General features: G+C 49.5%; 1 protein-coding gene across 1 annotated transcript in view; it reads left to right on the plus strand.

Moving 5' to 3' along the window:
* The window catches only part of COL22A1 (collagen type XXII alpha 1 chain), a 236,758-nt gene that overhangs the window by 125,507 nt on the left and 97,406 nt on the right, over positions 1-13,845 (plus strand). The window contains exons 23-29 of the mRNA XM_069465956.1: positions 199-252; positions 980-1,033; positions 3,246-3,299; positions 4,276-4,329; positions 8,500-8,544; positions 9,160-9,222; positions 9,685-9,738. Of these exons, the coding sequence (XP_069322057.1) occupies positions 199-252; positions 980-1,033; positions 3,246-3,299; positions 4,276-4,329; positions 8,500-8,544; positions 9,160-9,222; positions 9,685-9,738 (378 nt within the window). The remainder of the gene's footprint in view (positions 1-198; positions 253-979; positions 1,034-3,245; positions 3,300-4,275; positions 4,330-8,499; positions 8,545-9,159; positions 9,223-9,684; positions 9,739-13,845) is intronic.

A 13,845-nucleotide genomic window follows, 5' to 3' on the forward strand; every position in this document is an offset into this window, starting at 1 on the left:
TATGATGCATGTCAGCATCTTGCAAATTTTACTTCAAATCTTTTCTTCTTGCTTTTGTTTCTTGCTGTTTGAAAAACAAGACATTACAAACAAAGCTCCCACCTCGTCACTGTGCGCCCTTCCCTTTGTGTCTCTCCATGGCAGCCTGCGTGGCTGGTCTGGGCACTTCTGTAACCCCCCAATGTTCTTTCTTCACAGGGCCCCCCAGGACCACCTGGTGTCCCAGGCCCCCCTGGACCTGGGGGTCCCCCGGTAAGACTGGTGTTGATTTCTTCTCACAAGAGCAGTTAGATGGTGGTTTTGTGGTCTGTGGGAGCTGGGGATATCTGTGTGTTTAGCCACTTGTCTTCTCTCTGCCTGGGTCTAGTGCCAAAGCACAAGCAGGAGGGCCCCCACATGTGGACACCCCAAGCCTTGGACTCTCCGACCTTTGGGCCCCATAGGTTATAATATCACTCTGGCTCATGCAGAGCTCTGGTCGGCTGTTTCTGGAGACGTGGTGTGGGATGTGTATCATTCTGGGGTTGCCCTTTCTAGTGTCTTTTAATAGTTTGTGGTTTGGCTTTGAGGCAAATCAGAGGACCAGGGAAAGTGGTTGTCAACATTTCCCCCCCCCCTCCTATTTCTCAGAGGGCCACTGGGAAAATGTCCCCAAAGTAGGCATGAGGGGCAGGGGAGAGAAACCACCCTGCCCCCTGGGTGGGGCACACCCAGCAATCAGAAGAGGGAGGCAGTTCCATCCATCCTACCAGGCAGCAGTAAATATGGTGGGGGCCCCTGGCACAGACCAGATGAGCCGTGGACGTGCCAGCCTTGCAGGTGCAGCCACTCCTGCTTCCCAGTGGCCGGAGTGAGGACGGCAGAGGCCCCCGGGCCCTCCTCAGCGCCGGAGGCCTGGGCCTGTGCCAGAAAGACACTGGGCCAAGGATCTGACCTCCAAATAGGTCAGACTAACAGTTTTCATGTGGTCCCCTTTCAGGGTTTACCTGGAGAGATCGGCTTCCCGGGCAAACCTGGGCCTCCCGGGCACGCGGTGAGTAGCTCTGAGCATCTTCCTGCCCCTCCGTTGCTCAGTCAGGAATGACAGGGCCTTGCAGCTGGCTCAGGGCTGCTTTCCCAGACCTGATGGCTCGTTAGTCAGTGGGGACCAAGGCCCAGCACTCAGCCCCCAGAATCGGGCCTTCTGTGGAGGTTTCCTTGTGCCCTGCCTGCTGGGATGCGTCCAAAGCCCTGGCTACTCTCCTCAGGCCACTGCCCTTGCTCTTGTCACCCAAAGACATATTCAAAAGTCCTTTGCTATTGAAGGTGGGCCCAGTTGTCCTTAAGGGACACGGAGGGACCAGAAGCAATGTGCAGGGAGGTTGAGGAAAGGCCGGGTGTGGCAAACTCTTCCGCTATCATCCTGATTGTGTTTCCTCTCCCAGCAAACTGAGAGACCCTGGGTGTCTCAGGGGCCTTTTAATTTCTTTTAAGTCTGGTGAGTGGAGCTCAGCAAACTTTAGTGTCTGCCCACATGGGAGGGACAAGGGTGCAGTTAGATATGTCCCATTGCCGTGGTGGTATACAGCTTGTCAGGGTGGAATGGCAGGGTGGCCTGTGAGCACTCTGGTGCCATGTGGCTGAGTCCTGGATGGACCCCATGGTCCGCCCCCAGGGAGGCCTCTGCTCCAGTTTCAGGGACTTCCTTCCCCTAGTTCTCCCTTGGGGAACTCCCGAGGGGGAAGACCTGGCTAGGGGAGGCCTATGTAACCCCCAGAACTGATGGAGAATGCAGATGCAGGAGAAGGGTGTCAGACATAAGTCCAGGGTTGTGATGGACGCTCAGGTGAACTGACTCACATCCAGAAGAAATGCCACACCAGGTGAATGCACCGTTACCTACAAACATTCCCGGGACACACAGTCAACTGCATTGTCACCAACAAATATTTTACGCAGGTGATAGGGCCGTCTGAAAGTTCAAACACATTGACAATCTCTTCTGAGCTAAAGGGTTCATTGAAAAGTATTTATATTAGTGTGAACATTTAGAAGAGGGGAGGGTGTTATGAGAAGAGAAAAAGATAGTCAAAGGCATTCATGGTCTATCAGGATGAGGCTGTAGCCAGGGAAGGCTGGAAACACCGCTTTTGACTTTGATATTCACTCTTGGTCAAGATCATGCTTTCATGGACCCAGTGGCCTTAACCCCCCAAACAAGCCCTTCCTCCTACCCTTCCAGAAGCCTTAGCTTCCAGCATACCAGCTGTATGCAGGTGGGGCTCTCCTTTCGATAGTCACCAGTTCAGGCTGGAGACACAGAGTGACATGAGTCCTAAATTGGGTGGCAGCAGTTTTTGTGGGTGAAGAATCACCAGGATATGAAAACCATTAACTTTTGAATAGCACTAATAGCTGTTAAAGCAATAGCACATGAGAGACTCTATTGGGGGGAAAGGATTTCCCTTATATCAGTCTGGGCGAGTGTGTATGTACCCGATATGGCATTTAAGGAACATGGAAAAAGGAGAAGATCAAACGGAAGGAAGGGGCCTGGAGGTGGGGCCAGGAGGCCTGGGTTTAAACTCTGTGGGTCCCCAGCACTCACCCTGTGACCTCGTGTAAGTCACTCGACCTTCAGAGCCTTTGACTCCTCACCTGCAAACAGCGGCAATGACACCTGTCCTGCCACGTTGTAAGGATGGTGGTCGAGGAAGCACCTCGTATTGGAAGAAACAACACAGAGCTCCTGAGTGTCGTCAGAGGAAACAAAAAGCAGTCATGCCAAATCATGCCAGCTGGTTGAATTCTTGCCTTTTTGAAGGACAAGAGGAAGGGAGCACGGTAGTGGGAGGGGAGACAGATGGCAGAGAGATTCTGGAGAGGAGAGAGTTGGAGTAATGTGGACGGTGTTGTCCCCAGGGGCCTCTTTGAAGCTTAGGGTAGAAATGAAGCCATCAGAAGAAGTTTTGGAAGGTGTCCTACCCCCCACCCCGTACCACACCCTCCACGTATGGCCAGGGTACTGGAAATTGTACATGAACCAGATAGTGATATTTGGTTCAATCACAACAGAATGTGTAAAGGAAATATGGTCCAACAGATACCACAGTCACCCTGGAGAGAGGCAGCAGCTGATGAGCAGGGACCTTCCTGGCCTCCTGGTTTCTGGCTGCAAAATCAGCTCCTGGCTTGAAACAACTTGATGCAATGCTTTCCTAAAAATGCCTTTGCATTTTTATTTTATGTTTTCCCTCTTGGCCCAGGGACCACCTGGAAAGGATGGGCTGAATGGACCACCAGGCCTGCCAGGATCCAAGGTTGGTCCTCCTGGGTTGGTGTCTGCTTGGGAACCCAAAACACAGAAGCAAAAGAAATTCTTGATTGTTGGTGGATTTTAAAATAAGCTGATTGCCTGAGCCTTGGATCAGGACTCAGCCGAAATGTTTGGAGTTACAAGGTCGGATGTGGGAGAGCTCTTTATTTCTTCTTAGATAACTTGGGAAGGATTTGGAAGCCTTGGGCTTTAGAATTAATCTGCTAAACTTACGTATTTTATTTTCAGGAAGGGAAAACTTTCAGATAGCCTTACCAACACAATAAGAGACCTCAATTTTAAAAATATTCTAGCGGGGCTTATTAAGGTAAAAGTCAGAGGTTAAATATCATAAAATTGGGAAGCAAATAGAGTTTAAATCCTTCAAATGTGCAACTATAGAACTATACAACACATTTTAACAAATGAATGTTATTCTTTCATAGCAAACATACAGGGCTCAAATATGCATGTCAACCGTCCTTGAAAGGCAGCCATTACAGGAAACTTTTGAGTATTATGGGAACTTTGCTGTCCTTTTCAATAAGCAGACTTAGAAATTCAACTATTTCGTGACAAAATGCACATTAAATATGGATTTAGCTTAGTCGTATGTAAATATTCTATATCCTTCTCTCTTATCTTTTAAGACAAAGGATAAATGGCTAACCAAGAATTTCGTGTCCTCATAAACACTTATGCAACATCTTCCTTACTCTAAATCTCTCTAGAAGAAAAGAGTGCCAATTCTGCTAAATTACATTTTTATAAATCAAAGTTAGAGCTGCTGAATAAAGATCTGGGAGGTGGGATGAGCTGCTACGTGTGACAACCGTGGTTAGGAGATCACGCAGCATTAAAGGAGTCCAAAACCACCAAGTACAAGTAGTTCTCTTCCTTAACCAATCTGTAACTAGCAGTGAGTATGTTTAGTCCACTTGTGGCCCTGTCCTGTAAACTATGCTTTGTATTCCTTCCAGGGAGAGCCCGGAGAAAGAGGGGAGGACGGTCTGCCTGGAAAACCTGGCCCCAGGGTATGGACTTCTCCTGTTAAGCTGGTTATTCCAGATGTGTGTTTGGGACTGTGTGTGAGCCTCAACTTCTCACAGGCAGAGTCTGTATCAGCTGGAACCTGGCAGAAAACAGATAGGAAAATTGAAAGGGGGCTATTTCAACACCTAAGAGTACATGTAGTAATAACATTAATCGTGTGTCGGGCAGATGTGGGTGGGAAGGGGATGGGTGTATACATACATAATGAGTGTGATGCGCACCATCTGGGGGATAGATATGCTTGAAGCTCTGATGGGGGTGGGGGGGGAGGCAAGGGCAATATACGTAACCTAAACTTTTGTACCCCCATAATATGCTGAAATAAAAACAAAAAAAAGGGGGCATGGACAGGGTTAAGGGGCTCTAACCAGGAATGGCACACACTGGCTAGAGCCATGACCATCCCCAGGACATAGGGGCAGGGGGAGGGTGTGGCTCCTGGAGCCCAGAGAGATCTGGAGCTGGGGAAGGGGCCCCATTCCTGTGAGAGCTGTGGCCTTGGGGAGAAGAACATCATCACTGTCTAGGTCATCCTGGCGGGCAGGGAGCAAGGGGGACAGGCCCACTGCACACTCTCTCGCTGGTGCACGCTCTCTCTCTCAGCTCTGTGCTGCTGCCCGTGCTCCCCAGTGCATGAACCCACAGCCAGCCAGAAGGCAGGGACGCCTGGCTGGTGCAATCTGTACAGCTCAGCCCTCTTGGGCTTCCAGTGGGTGGAGACGTGTGAGAAACAGATCCGAGGGAGAAATGGGGGCTCCTCAGCATGTGATTTGGGGGAGGCACCCCCTGACAGTGGACAGCCCCGAGTGCCCTGTGGTGACGACTGCCACTCTGCACAGGCTCCCTCCAGGAATGCTGTGTCCCTATGAAGCTTTCCTGATGCGCTGCAGCCTCATGGTTTGCCTCGAGGCCCTCAGCTAAGGTTTGGCCTGGGCTCGAATGCAGCGAGCACAGACTACAGAGGGCTGGCCCGTGTGTGGTGTGTGTGCACATGCATGAGCGTGTGCACAGGAGCCTGGGGTTCTGGGGAAAGCTGGTTCTCCAGACCATCCACAGGGATCCCCCTCTTCCGGAGGATGAATGATTCAGGGGGAGTGACTGGGCCTTGCTCACCCCTGCATCTCCCACTCCTCAACCACAGTCAGGCCCTGCAGACGTATTCAGTAAGGGCTTACTGGATGGAGAAGCGCAGGAGCGGCCTGGACTCCACACAGTGGCGGTGCTGACCTCATGGAAGGGCATGTCTCAGGTCACCTCTTTCTGGCCAGTGAAGGTGCTGGTGGGCAAATGTCCCCTGTCGTTTCACTTTTCATAAAATAGTCATTCTTTAGAAGACAAAATTAAAATGGAGCTGCAAAAGCACAGATTACATTGCACCCAGCTGACTCAGGCACACCCAGGTTTTCTCAGACTGTGCAGAGAGTGTTGCCTAGAGCCACCTGCAGACTCTGGTTCCCTGGGCTCTAGGTCCTCGTGCTCCCAGTCAGGGCACCAGCGAGTCCCCAGTCACACCTGCAGGCACAGCAGCCTCCTATGTTCAGGTTCCATATGGGCATTTAAAAAATATTTATAATGATCCCCAGATCATTAAAATGTAATAATATGCAATTTGCTGTGTTTGTTTGTTTTCATGCATATCCTGAGGTGGTTGTGTGTAGGGGGCATGAATCACATGGTCTTCAAGGCACTCAGGCCATCTTTTAACGTTTGATTGAATGGTTGAAATTCTATCACTTTCCAGAAAGAATTTAAAGCATTTGTGTAGGTTTGCTGCTTTTTTGCATTCTGGACTTCAAGGATTTTATGGAGTCAATATCTTTTAGTTGTGTTTTCTCAAATTTGTGAACTGGCAAGTCCTTCTAGGTTTATATTGTATGAATTTCAACTTTCTATTCAGTAGTGAAGAAATCTGTTCCCATTGAGTTTGCTACGCAGGGTCCTGCAGATGAAAATGATTGATTATGAGAATTACTGGGATAAAATTAGAGGTACTGTTGGGGATTTCTCTAGTTTTTCAATGTACGTGTTTTATATTTCAGATAATCACTAATGATCGAAAGATTCAAACAGAGAAGTTTATGGCTACATCTTGCATGTGTCATTTTTGCACAATTGTAGTGCCCTGTGTTTGAAACATTTCTCTGGAAAGTTTAAAACTGAACATCTGCAGTTATGATGCTTTCATGACGCAGTCATAGTCCCAGGAGAGACGTGGCATAGGGTCCAGTTACCTCATTTAGGTCAGGTGCCAAGTGAAGATACAAATTCTTTTCCAAGATGGTTGTGAGTAAGTCACAGATGGCAGATTTGCAAGAGTCTACCCACGGAGGACTGTCCACAGTGCTAGTGGAGGCACCAGTGTTTTGGGGCTCACGTCAGAAATTCAAGATGCCCACCCCCCTGCATTGTGCCTGGGGGTTGGGGTTCACGACACAAATTCAGGGGACACTTCAGATAGTCTCCAGCATTTTTTTCTAACCAAACTCAGCCACTTATCCTGTCTCAGCATGTAAGAAGCTCTGCAAATGTGTTGCCATCCTAGCAGATTTAAAGCGGCAATTTGAGTGACGAGTATTTGCACAATTCTGGTTAGAGCAATTCTTGCTAATTGTGCTTGTAAACACTGGGAATTGATGGGAGCATTGGAGTGTGTCTAGCATCTCAATATGTGCTGATTTCAGATGCCAGTTACTGTTATGGCACCAGAGCTACAGGATGAAATTTGTGCTTATGCTAAACAACGCTATGGGTTGCTTTTTTCCCCTTGTCTTCCACTCTGATAAGTGGTGGTGCTGGACTTCACTACCAGCATAGCTACAGAGCTCCAGGGAAGATCCGTATGCGCATGCACACCACCTGCTCATTCATTCATTCATTCGTGTGTCCACTCACTTCTCAGAAAACTACATTTCCTTATGAAATCTGCACCAAAAGCTTTACTCAATGGCAGAATGAATGTTAGAAAGAAATTGTCATACAAGAAGTTAGTGATTTTAAAGATACACCATTGGTTAGAAATTATAATCTCTGACCACTGCCTTGTACTTCTGTTCCTGGATGAATTCTAACTTGGTAAGCGCAGCAGCCTGATGCCTTAGGATCAGGGTAGTGTCCCTTACATCAACCTGACCACACAAAGTGCTACTTAGGAGCTGTCTTAGTCCCTTCAGGCTGCTATGACAAAATACCTTAAAAGCAGCAACTTATAAACAATATCACCTTATTTCCTATAGCATTGGAGGCTGGGAAGTCCAAGATCAAGGTGCCACCAGATTTGGGGCTGGTAAGGGCTCTCTGCTTCATAAATGGCACTTTATATCAGTGTCCTCACATGGTGGAAAGGTAAAAGGGCCCCCTCAAGCCTTTTTTATAAGGGCACTAACCCCATCCATGATGGTGGAGCCCTGATGAACTCGTCACCCCCAAAGGCCCCACCTCTTAATGCCACCACATCTCAGATTATGTTTCAACCTATGAATTTTGGGGGATACATTCAGGCCATAGCAGGAACCTCATGGCTGAGGACAAAACTTCCAAACTACAAGAACCAGTGTGTACTGCTTTGGGGCACGCTTAACATGAGCTTGGATGTTTAACAGAATGTCACCCAAGACTGACTTTCATTGTAACACACCATGGGAAAGGAGAAATAAAATTGTTACCTACCTCTGAGACCGCCTGTGTTTGTGCATGGAGACTGAACAACAATCTCAGGACACCTAGTCAGCTTGGACAAGTTCATTTCCAGCTTCCCCTTTGTCACTGGATCTAACATGGAGTCTCAGTTTCCCTAATATACAGCAAGACTCAGAGCTGGGGTGGCTCTGGGAGTCATATGTTTTGAATTGTAAGCACTTAAGCTCCAGGCGAATGGATTCAACCTGTATAAACTCTATGGGGCAATCCCAGGAGTTGTTTCTTTTGGGGGGAGGCAAAAGACAATATGGGGAGTGTGGACCCCCTCTCTCCAGAAATACTAACACTTTGGTTTTCAGAGCCCATGACTCTTGACCCTGTCACCAGGCTACATACTTGAGAACTAAGGGCTGTGCCTGGCGGGGGCTGGGAATATGTGGGGCCGGCTGGGGAGTGACAGCCGTCTCCATAGGTGTGAATGAAAGGTAATGGAGTGTCTGTTATTCCATCTCCAGGGTGAAGTCGGGGAGCAGGGCCTGGCAGGCCGACCTGGAGAGAAGGTCTGTTCATGCCTTTATTCATTCATTTTTCATTCATTCATTGTTATACGCTAGGTCTCGTATAAATTCTTCAAACACCAAGAGCAATAAATCCTGTTCTTTGGGAGCTCCCTATATTAATTTTACACATTCATTTATTTACTCAATAATCATCAGTGTGTCCTATGCATCAGTGGCTGTGTTAAACATTGGGTCACAGCCATGAACCAGGATAAACTGGATGTTGAAGGACAATTGAACAGGTGTAGTGAGTGGTGACAAGCATGTGTGGGGGCACAGGAGAGATCTTTGCAGACTCAGGAACTGTCAGGAACAATGGCGAGGAGGTGACCTTGTGGCTGAGTCCTGAAGGATGAAGAGGATTTAGACACCAAGAAAGGCAAAATAGGGGTTCTCGGGGAAAGAACCAGAGTGGACAAGAGCTCGGGGCCGCCATGGACAAAGGCTCTGGAATCTACCTTTCCCCACTACAGTGCTTTCTATGTGACTTCCACAAAGCCAGAAGATGCCAGGGGGTGGGCAGCAGGGACTGGAGAGCACATGGCCTGGCCACAGGAGCGCTTTCCCTGGGGAGAGCTTTCGCATTGATGCCCAATGGACATGTTGTCTTCACAGGGAGAAGTGGGCCTCCCTGGTGCTCCAGGCTTCCCGGGTGTGCGGGGAGAGAAAGGAAACCCCGTAAGTGTGGCAGCCTCCCCCCACCCCCCACCCGACCCCTCACCTGTGCCCATGGAGAGCGGCCCCCCTGGAGTCTCTGCCCCTTGTGGGGAGGTGGTGGGTGAAGCGCGTATTCCCCAGTGTTGATAGAAGGGGGGCGGGAGGGGAGTGGCCTGCCTGGGTCCATGGGCTGCAGCAAAGGACAGTGGCTGGGGGTGGAAAGGGCGGAGCATCTTCGGATGGGGTAGATGGGAACACGCAGGGGAGGCGCCATCTGTCAGATGCCAGGAGGAGAATTAGGGGCTTCCCACTCAGGGACAGGATGGCCCTTGGAGTTAGGCCTCACTGGGGCTACTTTTCTGATCAGTCAAGGGCGGGTGTGTATATATCTGTATCCCAAGGTCATGTGGCTCTTACCTGGAAAGGGCAGAAATTAAGCTCAGTTTGGGTTCTAATGTTTTCTAATTTTATCTTTTACTATAGGGAGAAAAAGGTGAACTGGGACTTCCAGGACTGAAAGGTGACCGAGGTGAAAAGGTAGGAGCTACTTGCTCTCATCCCCGTCATCAATTATCATTAGTTGCTTTTCTCTAAAGTAAGAGTTTTTCTGCAGAATGTATTGTGTCCTGCACATTTCTGCAGGACGTATTTGTATGCATGACTCGAGAGCTCCTTTTTGGAGAAAACAAGTTAGACATAAACCTCAAACTTTCTTGTTTGCAATTGTTGTAAAATTAAAAAGGAGACAATGGTGTCAGAGATGACACATCCATCTGACCATTCGTCCATCCTTTTGTTCCTGTAATGCTTGAGCACCTACCCTATGCCGCATTCGGCCTGTTTATGTTCGGTCTCTCTCTGAGCACTGCTACAACTCTAGAAGGTAGGGATTCCTGACTGTGTTTGTTGAGGGCAATGGAGGCTCAAAGGGAGCATAAAGAACTTGCTGAGAGTCAAACCTCATGTGCCCTACGCCAGTGTCAGTTCTCCTGCATCATACCTGAACCTGATATGTCCCTGCTTGTGGGGAGCCAGCCTCTGTCTCGGTCGAGAGGAAATAACTGCATTCGCTGAGCCCTACTGTGTGCTCTGCAGTGCACCGTTTTCCAACGCCCTCTGCAACAGGCGTGGTACCACCAGGAGCAGCACGCACAAAGTGGGCAATTGAAGAGGGTTTAATGAAAGGGTGAAGTGCAGGGTATGGACAGTGCCCAGGGGACAGATGGGTTGTGGGGAGGCCCTCCAGGGCTGGGGACAGCAAGAGGTGGGAAGGGCCTGTCCCCAGCAGCCAGAGAGGCTGCTGACTGTGGAGGAGCCTGGCAGCCATCCCGGTCTGGGGCAGGAGAATTGACACATTGAATCCCTGGCCTGGCACAGTCCCAGTCCCTGTCAGCCCTCCCTTCCCTGTGCCCCAAATCTCCTGCCAGACCACTGGACGCCAGAGGGCACGGGCAAGAGACCACTGAGGTTGTCTCTTGGGACAGCTGGCAGGATGGAGAAAGGTGCAGGAACAAACAGGAAAACCCACAGGTATCCATAAGCACAGTTTGCAGATGTAGAGGACTGACACTCAGAGAGGTTCTGATGTGAGCCGAAAGCTACAGAATCACGGTGGAGCCTGCCAGCCCGGGTGTCTAACTTTGATGGTTTTGGAGGGAAGCTCCAGATGGCTACTCATCTTGAGTGACACACTGGCAGATGCCAGGAGGAGGGTGGCACTTTTTTTTTTTTTTTTTTTTTTGAGACAGAGTCTCACTCTGTTGCCCAGGCTAGAATGAGTGCCGTGGCGTCAGCCTAGCTCACAGCAACCTCAAACTCCTGAGCTCAAGCGATCCTCCTGTCTCAGCCTCCCGAGTAGCTGGGACTACAGGCATGCACCACCATGCCCGGCTAATTTTTTCTATATATATTTTTAGCTGTCCATGTAATTTCTTTCTATTTTTAGTAGAGATGGGGTCTCGCTCTTGCTCAGGCTGGTCTCGAACTCCTGAGCTCAAACGATCCGCCCACCTCGGCCTCCCAGAGTGCTAGGATTACAGGCGTGAGCCACCGCGCCCGGCCCAGGTGGCACTTTTAAAATCACACAAAGGGTACGAATGCCTACCGTCTGGAATGTTCTTTCACCAAAGCAGGACTGAAAATATGGCGAACCCTAATTTGGCGTGCGTGGTCTGAGAAAGGATATCCCCCATGATTTCCACCTCCTAAGGATCAGGTCCAGCCCTAGTCCTTTCTCAGAAGGGCAGCCCCACTTGGAATCCAAGCCAGCATGCAGGACAGGGCCCGGCCTGGAGCCCCCAGTAGGTGCTTCATCTGTTGCAACTCATGTCAGAGCCCTGGGTAAGGCTGTGCCGATCAGAAAACATCACGGCATTTTTAGAGACCTGCTCGGGAAGAGAGCCCTGTGATTACTGCAGTTACGTGAACCCCTGAGTCTGTGGACTCCAGGGTGTGATGAGGTTTTGTCACGGGGCTGGTGTAGACTGGAGTCAGCACGTGGACCCAAGCCGGCATTTGTTGAGAATTTGTCAACTGGGAAACTGCTAATTAGTTGGGCACCTGAGTGAGGCTGTCATGAAGCACTATGTGCGTGAGAAGCTTGTGGTTTTGTCTGTCTAAAATTCAGAGTCCAAGCAAGCCCTTGCTAAAGCAGTGTGAGCTTGAACCACGTGTGAAGCCCTGGGTTCCATACAAACGATCTATTTTGCAAGTTGCAGTTTCTTGAGTTTCCCACTTCTCATTCTGGCCATCCTCATAATGGTGCACTATGAAGTCATTTTCATTCTGATCCCCATTTTACAGATGAAAGAATGAAGACACAGAGAGGTGTAGGTCTCTCAAACTTGTAGAACTACAGACGGACAGGACAGAGGGCGGGCGGCGTCCAGGCAGCCGGGCTCCAGAGTACACAGCTTTAACCATGATAACTGACATCCTTTCAATGGGGTTCCAACTTGTGCCCCCAACCCTAACCCTTTCAGCCCAGTAAAGACACATCCATTTGCTCCGACAGTCATTATTTAACAGAGACTAATAGAACACTTACCCTCTGCTAGGCCATCAGAAAAAAAAATGACGGTGAACAAGACATGGCCTAGTCTTCAGAATCTCAGACTCTAGAGGGAGCTGGCGGATGTGGAAATCGCAGGGGACCCCACCGTGAGCAAGGCATTGTGTGAGGTGCTCTGTGCTCAGCCTCTGACCAGATAAACCTTGAGTCCCACAGCAACTTTATAAACAGACCCCACCAGAAACAAAACAAAACAAAACAAAACAAAACAAAAACCTTCCTTATGTGTTTACGTGTGTTTGCCTGCAATTTCGTAGAAAGAGCACCATTCTTGGAGTCAGAACCGTGGCCTGAGTTATAACCTGGCTCTGCCTGCTGTGCTGCATCTTATCTGACCTTCCTGCACCTTGGCCTGCTAACCTGAAAATGGTTCTGCTGCCCCCGCTGCAGAGGGTTGCTGTAAAGTGTAAATGATGTCTGCTTGCGGAATGACCTGGGGCAGACTCATTCTGTGCAGGGCTGTCCTAAGCACCGTCCCTAGAGGGACTCAGGTGATCCTCAGGACAACACTGTGAGGGTGACTTATCAACAGCCCCATTTCATAGATGAGGAAACTGAGGCACAGGAAAGCGAAGTCGCTTGCCCTGGCTGTGTGAATAGAGCATGACGGAATCAGGATCTGACCCAGCCAGTGGAAGTCCGGAGTCCTGGCTGTCATAGTGCGATGCCACACGCCAGGCCTGTCCCCGGGCTTTCTGAGGAAGTGGTGCTGCGTTCTTCCTCTATAATGACAAACATGATGCTTGTCAAGCTGCCTCACTCTCCCAAGTTCACTTTCTCCCCTCCAATTCCCAGCTCTCCTTCTGCCCTGCTCCTTTCTGGGCTCCAGGTGGAAGCTCCCATCCCCCTTCTCTGGGGCTGGAGCCCGAGGGCTTCGCTCTAGGCAGATGTTCAGTCTATAAATAGAGGCCTGGATGGAAAGGGCTTTGCGTGGATAAGCCATTCAGGCCTGCTGCATTCGTGGACTTTTCAGAAATGTAATTTCTATTTGAGAAACTCATTTCCAGAATGCAAAGGCTTAGCGAGACCATAAAGCCCTTTTGATTACTTGGGCAGATTTGCAAGGGCCACAGCAGCATCACATTCGAGCTTCCAAAGAATCTGGTTTGCCTTTCTTTTCCTCCAGAGAAATATGTAATAATGGATGATCTTGGTTAAAAATATCCAAAATAGGACATTAAAGCAACATTGCCCTCTTCTGACTACAGGCTGCACATCCCTGCCTCTGTTTCCCTCTTTGCCCCCAACCATGAGCATTTACGCCCCACAGCCTCTTGGAAAGTGGGCATGACAGTGATAAGAAATGATAATGCTACTGAGAGTTAAACCACTCGTGGAGAAGCTGGGATTTGAACCCATGACTGTCAAGTTAACTCCAACACTCACAGATATTTCTTAGCCAAGCCTCTTTATCAAGGTCAGAGAGACCCCTGAGGTCTAGCCCATCAGGCCCACTTTTCCTTCCCTGCCCCCAGCTGTCAGCATGAGGAGGCTGTTTCTGGAAGGCAGTCTTCACGTTCTTCATGTCTCAGGGTTGGAGGACATCTCTCCTCTGACTCCCTTCTGGTTTACAC

The sequence above is a fragment of the Eulemur rufifrons genome, chromosome 3 (assembly GCF_041146395.1).
Source record: "Eulemur rufifrons isolate Redbay chromosome 3, OSU_ERuf_1, whole genome shotgun sequence".
NCBI classification, from domain to species: domain Eukaryota; kingdom Metazoa; phylum Chordata; class Mammalia; order Primates; family Lemuridae; genus Eulemur; species Eulemur rufifrons.